Consider the following 11,373-nt stretch of genomic DNA (forward strand, 5'->3'; position numbering starts at 1 on the left):
CTGGAAGAAGAAAGAGAAAGCGATTCCTAGAGGCTCTGTGTTGTTTCAGTTCTGCCGTGTACCAGGAAATCTTTCTGCGCGTGATAAGCAGCAGCTGAACTTTGACCTCACTCAGACTGAGATGAGGTTTAGTTCACTCCAGAGTTGATGCCTTTTATCTGTGTGTGTGTGTGTGTGTGTGTGCGTGTGCGTGTGTGTGGGGGCTGGTTATCAGTTAACTTTACTTTTGATGATCACAAGAACCAACCACACAGCCTTTGTGTTTCCTTTAAGGCGTACACACACACTCGGACACATTGACAGACGCACACACACACACACACACACACACACACACAGAGGGGCACTCAGAGGTCAGTAACATGCAGCAGATCCACCCTGCTGATTAATTACGTCTTACACAAGTTTTTTTTGCCTCCATTTTTATCAGCTCCTCTCTCTCTCTCTCTCTCTCTCTCTCTCTCTCTCTCTCTCTCTCTCTCTCTCTCTCTCTCTCTCTCTCTCTCTCTCTCTCTCTCTCTCTCTCTCTCTCTCTCTCTCTCTCTCTCTCCCTCCCTGCCTCTGACCTTGAGTTTTCTTTTTTTTCTCTTTTTTTCTTTAATTCTCGCAGACACACCATCGCACTATTAACCATCTGGAACCTGACACGTGACTTTGTCTGGGACTAGATTTGCATGAAAGTTGTTCTGAATATCAAAGTATTCATTCATCTATGATGCATTTTTCATCTGCATTTAAAAAAACTTCTCGTTAGTGCTGAGCCAAGCTCAGTCGTCGAGTTGTCAGGACGTCAGAGGACGTATTGGAAAGGCCAATAGAGTCCACTCTGAGTCGCGGGAAGGAGAGCAATAAGGTCGCTACGTCAGCTTTTTAAGAGACGTGTCTTCAATCCAGTTTGAAACAAAAAGTACATTTTGACCTTAAACACGAGCCATCGATTAACTACATTAGCTGTTCCATTTCTTTCTGTCTGAACCTACCCAAAGGGTCCATTCTCTGTAGACGTTTTATTTGTTAACAAGTATGAAAACTCAAACTGTGAACAGACTCTGAAGGGAAAGAGCAGCTCAACAGACGTCTCTCATTTTGGTCTCCTTTTGAACTCGTATCAAGAAATCATTGGATAATTGAATTATGACACCCAACAACATCCGTGTATGCGATATGATGCAGACATGAAGGATATGTTCACAAGATCCCAAGTTTAACAATGCTTTAAATGCAAACCAAACTGAAGCTGACATAACAAACCAACCTGCTCATAAAAGAGATGAGAGCAGACATGAACTTGTTTCTTGGTCACTTCAGTCTAGAAGGTTCTTTAAAAGACAGATCTGGTTTAGCAGACCGAGAGCCGTCCCATCATCCCTGTTTATCTCAGAGAGGGGGAGCGGATTTTCGCAAGAGATCCTGGTAAATATGGAGTTCCTCATTCCTGGATTGTACACACACACTCAAACCCGCACACACACTCCCCACACACACACACACACACACACACACACACACACACACACACACACACACACACACACTCCCTCTGAGGTCAGTAGATGCTGCTGATAGACTGGAAGTTATCCACACTAAACACATTAGATGATGAAGCATTTCACTGGGATGTTTAATTTGACTTATTCTCTCTCTTACACACACACACACACACACACACACACACACCACATATCTTTTACATGAAGCCTTGAACCTAGAAAAAGGACATTACATGTTTCCTGTCTGGACAAGTGTGTGTGTGTGTGTGTGTGTGTGTGTGTGTGTGTGTGTGTGTGTGTGTGTAGCTCCACTATCTCCAGCTGAGAGTGTTTATTTGTGAGGGAAGACGAGAAAGATATAAATCAACTGAGGCAGCGAGAGAGAGATAGAGAGAGAGAGAGAGAGAGAGAGAAGAGCAGAAACCGAGAGAGCATCAGAGAGTGAAATCAAAGTGAGTGTGATCAGAGGAGGATGAAAACGCTCACAGACAAATCCTTCTCAGTTCTGATCTAATGAGACGAGACAGTGAGCCCAGCGAGGACGGACGGAAAAGATCAAGTCAGAGTCCCGTCTCATGCCAGTTTAACTTCTCTGTCATGGATCTGCTGCCGGCGTTAGCATCCACAGCGTTAGCCTCCACAGTCAGCCTGCTGAGGGAGAGCGCGGCTTTTCAGAGCATCAACAGAAGACTCAACAGGAGGTAGGAAGCTCCTGAACCGCTGACTGACGCTGACACTGTTTCTGAAGGCTTGGAGGCAAAACATGGCAGCCAAACCCACGGAAGAAGTTCACTTAAATATATCAAAATATAAATCATAAATGAAATCAAATTATTGTTGATACAAATATCAATAAGAATTTTTAAATACAGGAGAAGACTTGTTTTTTAAAGGTTTGTTGTTTGTGGCTAAGAGAAAGGACAGTGGATAGAGTCAGAATGACATGTAGGAACATATGGCTCAGGTCAGGTCAGATTCGAACCTGCTCCTCCCGCTTGGAGGTCCACACACTGACCCCCAGGATCCTCACGCCCCCTGAAGACTTGTTCTTTTTAACTTGGATTTGAAAGTGGCGATGTTTGTTCATATATGAACTGTAGGTTTCTGTCCTTCAAGGAGGCCAGGAGACTTCTGAGTGGTTTAAAGATGAACTGCAGTGCTTTAAATGGTATTTTGTGAGTTTTAGCCAGTGAGCAATTCTCAAGTCAGGAGCAGCGTCGATCGCTTCTTCTGGTTTTTATCAGGACTCGAGCTGCAGTGTTACATGACAGCTGAAGTTGTCTCGTTGATTTATTTGGAAAGACTGGTCAAGAGACCTTTACAATAGTCCGGCCAACTGGTCATGAATGAGTTTCTACAAATAACGTCTGAAAATATGAAATCTTGGTGTTGCTAATAATTTGAAATAACAAAAAAAAAGGAGATATCGTTCATGTGGAGGCTGACATCAGAGTTCAGAGTCATGGTGTTTTTTGTCTTTCTTGCTTCTTTCTTTTTTTCATCCTTGTTGCCATTACCATCGTTAATATCTTTTTTTAAAGTAAAGAAACTCACATGTTTCAAACATTAGACTTACTTGAAGCATCAATAAAATGACTTAAAGATCCTTTGAGGACATGAGGAGCTGGTTTGCGTTGACTTTGGCCCCTCCTGTTCTGTAATGGTCTTTACTCATTTTTTTGTTTTTTTTATTATTATTGTTTTTAAACTAACCATGTTTCATTTTAATAAGTACATCCCTCATCGAGAACATTATTGGGTAAAATACAGAAAGTCCATTTTAGCACAGTGCAGTTTATTGTAGTCTGACGCCGACCCAATGATCGCGATAACGTTATTTTATTTTTTAAACTTGCAGCTTTCACAGATTTCACTTCCTGATTTTCTGTTTGCATTTGTTTTGTGTCATCTTAGATATAAGCAGTCATTTTATGAAAATGAGTATTTACAGAAACACTGGGGACTGAGTTTTGTATCACTCTGAAGAGCAATTAAATGCATCAAACAAAGATGTGATTGGTTGTTCTGTGCATGAGCTTTTAAAAGGCTTGAGAGGCAGATTTGCTAACAGAGCAGCTGGGTTGAAACATCGATCAATGTGATAATCCTCTATTCTTCTTTCCTCTCTTGTAGAACTATGTCGTCTCCAGAGATGTGCTGGCCGGTGCCGATGCGAGCCATCGGGGCTCAGAACCTGCTGACCATGCCGGGAGGAGTTTCAAATGCAGGTTACCTCCACAAGAAGGGCGGCAGCCAGTTCAGCCTCTTGAAATGTGAGTTCACAACATAACGTTACATCCTGATAGACAAAGAAATATGTCAACTGATCCATCAACCTTTATAATCTGATCAGGCATAACACTAAATGATTATTATTATAGAAGTGTTTACACTCAGTTCTATGTTTTATAAGATGTGAAACATGTTTAATGTCTCTCGCTTGTGTCGCAGGGCCGCTCAGGTACACCATCATCCACAAAGGCTGTTTGTACTACTTTAAGACCAGTACCTCTCCTGCACCACAGGGGGCGTTCTCCCTCAACGGCTACAACAGGTCAGTTCATCCACTGAGAGCTGTAAATTAACTATGTCATTTTTTTAATTTGACCTGTTTCACAGTATTGATACCACTTCATTTAGCTCTGATCACTTTTCACTCACTGCTTGAATTATTAAGATAAGATATCTTTATTGTCACTGTACACGTACAGCGAAATCCTGTTAGAGCTATCCAGTAGATGCCATATCAAAAATAGATAGATAGATAGATAGATAGATAGATAGATAGATAGATAGATAGATAGATAGATAGATAGATAGATAGATAGATAGATAGATAGATAGATAGATAGATAGATAGATAGATAGATAGATACTTTATTGATCCCGAGGGAAATTCAATATACAAAACACTATCACCAGATTTACAAATGTGAATATGGATCAATAATGCAGTATAAATAGGAAGTATGGAGTTAAAATATACATTAAGTATAAAGTGATATGTATTATTTCTATAGGGAGACGACATACTTGACTTAGAGGTCACTCTTGCACACAGACATCTTCATCTCTTCTCTCATGAGCCTGAAGCTTGTGGCTGCTCTCCTCTTCAAACATGTTAGACAATGAAACACTGACACCACAGGCTCGTAGCACTTTGCAGATTATCATCAGACATGTACACATGTCCCCTTCATGTTTGTAAATGTTTCGACACGTGAGACGTCTCCTCTCCCTCCGCAGAGTGATGAGAGCGGCAGAGGAGACGACGTCCAGCAACGTGTTTCCTTTTAAGATCGTGCACTATAGTAAGAAGCACAGGACGTGGTTTTTCTCTGCAGCCAGCGAGGACGAGAGGAGGGTGAGAACGAACGCACACAAACGTTCACACTCACAGACATGTGCATACACACTTACATAAGTTGAAACCACTCGAGAAATGTACCCTGAACCTCGGACATCACTACAGTTTCATATTCGCCTTTTCAGAAGTGTATAAGTAATGAAAGGATTCCACTAATGTTTAAATTGCTCATGCACACAAAACACCTAATATATGTTTGTTTTTTACATTGTGTTTATAGAAATGGATGCGATACCTGCGGAAGGAGATTGATTTCTATAACGAGAGAAAGGAGAGCATCTTCTCAAGGTAACTTCAGCAAACTACACCATGCAGTCATGAACATATTTTCTTAGGTACTGTAAATCAATTCAATAATGCTTATGTTACAAAGATGTTGAACCTCTGTGACGCTGGGAGTTTAGTGGTTAGCGCCTCGCTCCGTGTACAGAGATTAAAGTTCTATAGATCTGACCTGTGGCTTCTTTTCCGCATGTCATTGCCAACTCTCTCTCTCTCTCTCTCTCTCTCTCTCTCTCTCTCTCTCTCTCTCTCTCTCTCTCTCCCTCTCCCTCTCCCTCTCCCTCTCTCCCTCTCTCTCTCTCTCTCTCTCTCTCTCTCTCTCTCTCTCTCTCTCTCTCCTCAGTGTGTGACTCGAGCTACTGTCCTGTTTATACATGACGACATAAAAAGCCCCAAAAAAACCTTAATAAAAAGTGAAAACATCTGTAAAGAGAGATGAAAAAAAAGTCTGTCTGGTTGTGCAGTGTCCTTCATCACTCTGACCTCGTTCACTTTGAACGTTTGACTGAGAACTTTTTCTTTTAGTTTACAACAGCCCGACTTTTTCTTCTCATAAAGCCATTCCCGGCCAGAAACGAATTCTGCAGGCTGATTAATTATTGATCCAGACAATTAAAATGGCCTCTTCTTTTTGATCACATGTCTGTAACAGGCTGTATGCAGATCACATACTGTCATCAGAGAAAGAGGCATCGAGCAGCTTTTCATGGCCAAAGGAGCCTCTTTTCACTTTGATGTTTAGTATTGAAGTTTTAAAATTAAAAGCAAGACATGTAATTTCTGCAAGGAATGATGTCCAAGTGTTCCTCTTTGGTGTGTGGAAGTGTCAAAAGATTTAAAGCTGATCATCCAAACTCAGAGTTACTGAACATCCCAACATTTTAGCTGGTGGCCCACTGCCAGCTGGTGATTAATAAAGTAAATACACCTCTACAGTTGTCTTTTTGTAAAGTCATTCCTGGTCACAGCAGTCATATAGTTTAAGTTTGACAGACGAGCTAGCTTAAAAACTACCTTAACAGCTAGCTTGGAGAGCAGTGGAGAGAAAAACAATCGTATGAAAGCTGTTTTTTACTTTACATTGTGCACTTGAAATGTTACGGCGTGTGTACCCGATAAGAACTGTCTCCACGGGGCGCCGAATAGCCTCGCGGTTCTGTCATAAACAGAGGTTGTAGTCCTTGTCTCAGTGGGAAAAAAAATAGCTTCAACTTTATTTTAATTGTTTTCCTGAGAGTAATGTATTCATGATGATGTTCTTTGTTGCCATAGCGACTCCGATTCAGATGCTGACAGCTTCTACGGCACGATTGAAAGGCCCATGGACATCAGACACCCCGTGGACAACACAGAGCACGGTAAGAAGACCTCAGTCAGAACAGATAACGAACACGTTAGACGACGTTGAACTACAGCAAACCTCTCTTCTGTTTGTAGATTATGGTGAGGACGATGATGATGAAGATGAAGAAGACTATGTGAAGCCAGACAGTGACTGTTCACCAACATCAACAGGTTAATTTACCAACCACACACACACACACACACACACACACACACACACACACACACACACACACACATTAACATGACTTATATACAGTATGGTTTCTTATAACGAGAGTAACAGTCAAGTACAACTATTACTTCATCAACTAAATCAGAACTGATACTGATGAAGTCAAATCTTGATTTATTTCATTGAAGTGAATTTAACTAAGAAAGTTTTATCATTATGAATGTGTCTATATTACAAACACATATGATAACAAAGAAGAATAATGGGGGCCTGCCAGGAAAAAATCGGGTTGAGAGCAACATGAAATGTCTCCAGATCTCAGAGAGAGATATAAATCCTCCTATGATTGAATTTTTTGTAGACCAATATTTATTTGTGTATTTTTTTTTTTAGTCTCTCCAGGTCGGCCGACAGGCCCGCCCCCCTCCTACCCTCCTCCCCCGGTGCCGGCAACCTTCCAGCTCCGTCAAGACTCTAGTCCAGGTTTCCACAGAATAGTACCTCCTCCTGTCCCACCCTTACACAGAATCCCAACCAGCCCGCTCCCCAAAAAGCCTCCCCCCTCTGTCCCACCTCTCTCCACACTAAAAGAGCCCTACAAAGGTCCGCCTCCGCCGATCCCTTTTGCTCCCCACCTGCACAAGCCCACCTCTCTCTGCCCCCCACCTCCTCCTCCTGCTAATGCAAAGAGAGCTTTTCAGAGCAGGGTCGAAAAGAAAGACTGGGTGCCTCCGAATGTTCCCGCCCACTGCTCCCTTTCTACTGGAGGGAGCCAATCACAAAGCAACAACCATCAAGGGGTGATAAGCTACGTCCACAGCAAGCCATGCCTACCGCCTCCCCATGTGGTCAAAGTTGGGGTGTCGTGCCTTCGCCCTGTCATGATGTCAAACTCCCTGACATCCTCAAGCAGCCCTCAGCTGTCTCCTCTTCTTAAAACTGGACTTCACAACAAGCCAGCTGTGCCTAAACCTCCTCCGCCAACAGCCAAACCTCCGCTGCCTTCGCCCAAGTCCAAGCCGCCAGGAACCCCACTTCAGTAAGTTTGAATAAAACACTGAACACAGAATACTCAGCAGGGAAATGTCCTCTGCAGACGCTCACTGAGACTTGTTTTCCCCCCAGAAGAGCGTCTCCAGACGGCCAGAGTTTCCGATCGCTAGGTGAGGAAACGCCCACAGACGGCAAGAAGAATCGACACTCGCCAAAAAGCAGCAAAGGAGACGACTCTGACGATGACTATGAGAACGTAAGAGATGCTAAAGGGATACCTGATGTTAAACTTCACTACAGGCCTCTAAATAAACAAATAGATCTGAGCTGTTTAATAACTCAGTCTGAGCTGTTATCTAATTACCCAGAACGTTAATCTATCTCAAATTGTTCAGGTCTTGCCTACAGCAACTCTCAATTTTGAAGAAAAACATCAGCAAATAGGAATTTAACAAACTGAGTATTATTGATGTTTTTTTAATGCAACGATAATTTGAGACACTATCAGTGGTCTATCTTTGTTTTTTAACACTGTGTATAACTTGGTGTTTCTCTCTGCAGGTGCAGCTTCCAGACTCTGTGTACATTGACACAACTGAAACCAGCATTGTAGAAAAGTAAGTCACTTTAGAGCTGTACCTGGAATATGTCTTTAAAGCTGTGCTGCCCTCTGGTGGCTGAAATGCAGTTATACGTGTGAAACGTTACAGTATATTCATGTCCTCTTGTTCTCACGTGCAGCAGAAATGTCTGACTGCTCGTACTGTACACATGATATTAAACGTATCTGTGGTCGTGTGTCTTTATTGATAACCTGTCTCCTGTAATGACGCTTGTTCCTGCAGGTTGTTCAAAGAGGTCGCCAATCCTCCACAGGACGGTCTGTACTGCATTCGAAACTCAGGAACAAAGACGTCGAAGGTAAACACAAAAACAACTTTTCAGTCTGAGACTTCAGAAGTGTTGTGTCTAGTCCTCCACCGTCTTTATCTGTCTCTCACTTCTTTTTATCTGTTATTTGGAGATTGAATTAAAATCAGTGCGTACCTTTCTTGTTCTAACAAAGGTTAATAAGATCCTTAGATTGTCAAAGTGATGGCAAAAGTTGTCTGACAAAAACCTCCTGAAGTCAAATCATCAAATCATACAGTTCTTCAAGCTCAATCAAAGTTCTGTCATGACTCTTCCTAACATCCGAAGCAGGATTGGATTGTACTCTTTGTTTCATTATTTGGACAGACCCGACTTTAATCCATCATGAGCAAAGCACTCGGAAATCATGGCTTGAAGCTGGAGGAGCACTTGAATCCTTTGGCTCGATCTTTAAAGACAAAGAAACTCAACACCATTGGACAGAGTGTGTGCGTGTGTGCGTGTGTGTGTGTGTGTGTGTTGAATTTTAATACGTGATTACGACTCAGCATTTTATCTGCGAACTGATTTGCACATTGCACTTGTCTGCTCTGAACATATAAATTATTTCCTAATCGTGTAATATTCACTGTGACGTGCTGCTGCCCTCCTGAACAGCTCCTCTGTGTGAAAGAGATCTGGACCTCAGTGGGTTAATTACCCTGTTTAAATAACGGTTAAATAAAATGAGGAGTTCGGAGGAGGCCGTGTATTTCCCTCATTGCATTGATTGGTTTTACGTTCTCCGTGGAGTACGCCTGACATTGTGTTGTTGAAGAAACATGAAATGAATTCCTTTTGTCGTGTTATTCCAGGTGCTGGTGGTTTGGGATATGGGTTTAGGAAAAGCCAGAAATTACCGCCTGTTTGAAGAGGTAAGAAACCGGCTGCTTTGAGTTCTATTTTGTTGTTACATTAAAAACATCACACTGAACTCTGCTCTGCTGTTCTTCTTCTTCTTTAATTCTAGGGTGGACTTATTTTCCTGGACAATGAAGTGAACTTTCCCAATCTGTCAGCACTTATTGAACACTACTTCAGCCATCCACTTCCTCACCACGGCTCACTCTGCCTGCAGACGCCTTACACAGGGAGACAGAGCTCTTGATCCTGAACGAAGAGAAATCCAGCTGAAAGCAAAGACGAACACAGCTACAGGTGACTCCTAGAATCCTCCTCAGCAACACAGAGATTTTACTTCAACATCACCACAACCCAATGCACCTATGAGCTTCATTTAAAGGCACTTTCTCTGAAACGATGACTGATCGACACCAAGGATCTGCTGCACGACTCATACAGTCAAAGGTTAACGGAGCATTGTTTAACTGACTAATGTACTCTGATTTGTGGGCTGAAAATGAAAGTTACTGTAAAAACCTGCCAACAACTGAACTGATATTACACTGAAGTAAAAATGAGTTTGACTTGACCACTCCTCTGCAGGGATACAACACATGTGATTTAGAAAGAGGATTTTAATCCGCTCGGTTCAAGTGGCACACGGACGTTCAGAACCGAAGCCTTACATTACAAACGTCTTTATGTGTTGCACAAACTTTCAGCCTTTGTGCCTGAAGAATCTCTGCATTTTGGCTTTTGTAGTGAACAAACTCACGTCTTTGTTGTCTTGATTTTCAGGAGGCAGAGTGCAGTAGGTTACACGTGTATAATTAAGGGCGTTAGAATGGCTCGCGATGTGGTTTTAAGGGAACTTTTCTTAAGAAAAAACTCATGGTCAAAAAGCTAAACTATATATCCATGATTCAATAAGACCTAACTAACTCAGTCTGAGGACGCATCTCTGTTTGTATTAACCTGCAAACTTCTGCAAACCCAGTTTGTACAGTGCTGGAGATCACTCTATATTTATATGTAAATGCTGTATGTACTGTAAAACATGGCTGTAAAAACTGTAAATGTATTTTATTAAAACAAACATGTTTAAAACGATCCAATGCTGACTCCTGCTGTTGTGTCTTCTTTGAAAATGTCTCTCTCTCTAACGCTGTGGTTGCTGCTCTCATGTCGAATGATTGATCGATTCATATTTTGGATTGACTTGAGTTACTGTCGTTAGTTTTTCTACAAACATGAGAACACACTGATGTGAGTGTTGCAGGTTGATTGTCTCTATACATCAGCTTTGTGCTGTGAACAGTCCAGGGTGTGACCTCGCCCCACGACCTTTAACAGTAGAAGTGGTATAGATAATGGATGGATGGATAAGAAATAAACCAAAAGAAAAAATCCCAGGGAGCTCAATATGGCGGCTTGGAAAAAAAGGTTCAAAGTCTAAATATGTTTCATATTCTAATGTATAAAAAAAGCCAGAATTGATTCATTTTAATGAATGAGTGGTTGGACTGAGATTTGCGTAGCTGCTTGGATTAAAATGTTTCATGTTCAGGTGAGCAGGGCAAAGTGCTATATAACAAACATAAAGTATATTGGTTATTGAGTTAATATATGTGTCTGAGTTTAAACTCTGAACTCAGGAACCTTTAGGAATAAAAAGATCAAAATTCATTAAAGGAAAAAAATATATATTTGAAGAAAAATATAAGTATTTTATTACTTTCCACACTATCTAAAGTTATCAATTCTATAAACCTGTGTTATGTTGTACTTTGAGCAATGACGCCCTCTAGTGGTGCAGTTTGGTATGATGGAATTAAAAGCTTAATAATTGAGTAGAGCCATTAAAAAAACTGGATTGGTTTTATTATCACAGATGAAAGTGTGTCAGAGAATGAAACAATGAAAATCAAAGAGTAAACTGATCGTCTTTCTTTCAGTACGCTGATAAA

The 11,373-nt window shown here is 41.5% G+C and overlaps 1 protein-coding gene across 4 annotated transcripts in view; it reads left to right on the forward strand.

The window, feature by feature from the left end:
* Positions 1-10,516, forward strand: part of sh3bp2 (SH3-domain binding protein 2) — an 81,704-nt gene extending 71,188 nt beyond the window's left edge. For 3 of the 4 annotated variants that reach the window (XM_079364625.1, XM_079364624.1, XM_079364623.1), the window contains 12 exons: positions 3,624-3,763; positions 3,942-4,044; positions 4,737-4,854; positions 5,078-5,145; positions 6,412-6,497; positions 6,577-6,654; positions 7,052-7,697; positions 7,784-7,907; positions 8,213-8,268; positions 8,497-8,572; positions 9,379-9,438; positions 9,534-10,516. In XM_079364625.1, coding sequence (XP_079220751.1) covers positions 3,628-3,763; positions 3,942-4,044; positions 4,737-4,854; positions 5,078-5,145; positions 6,412-6,497; positions 6,577-6,654; positions 7,052-7,697; positions 7,784-7,907; positions 8,213-8,268; positions 8,497-8,572; positions 9,379-9,438; positions 9,534-9,671 — 1,689 coding nt within the window. In that variant the 5' untranslated portion in view covers positions 3,624-3,627 and the 3' untranslated portion in view covers positions 9,672-10,516. Of the gene's footprint in view, positions 1-1,766; positions 2,192-3,623; positions 3,764-3,941; positions 4,045-4,736; positions 4,855-5,077; positions 5,146-6,411; positions 6,498-6,576; positions 6,655-7,051; positions 7,698-7,783; positions 7,908-8,212; positions 8,269-8,496; positions 8,573-9,378; positions 9,439-9,533 lie in introns of those variants that run through there. The other variant, XM_079364622.1, reaches the window with a different exon arrangement.
* The last annotated feature ends 857 nt before the right edge of the window (positions 10,517-11,373 follow it).

Source organism: Symphodus melops, assembly GCF_947650265.1.
Source record: "Symphodus melops genome assembly, chromosome: 16".
Lineage (NCBI taxonomy): Eukaryota > Metazoa > Chordata > Actinopteri > Labriformes > Labridae > Symphodus > Symphodus melops.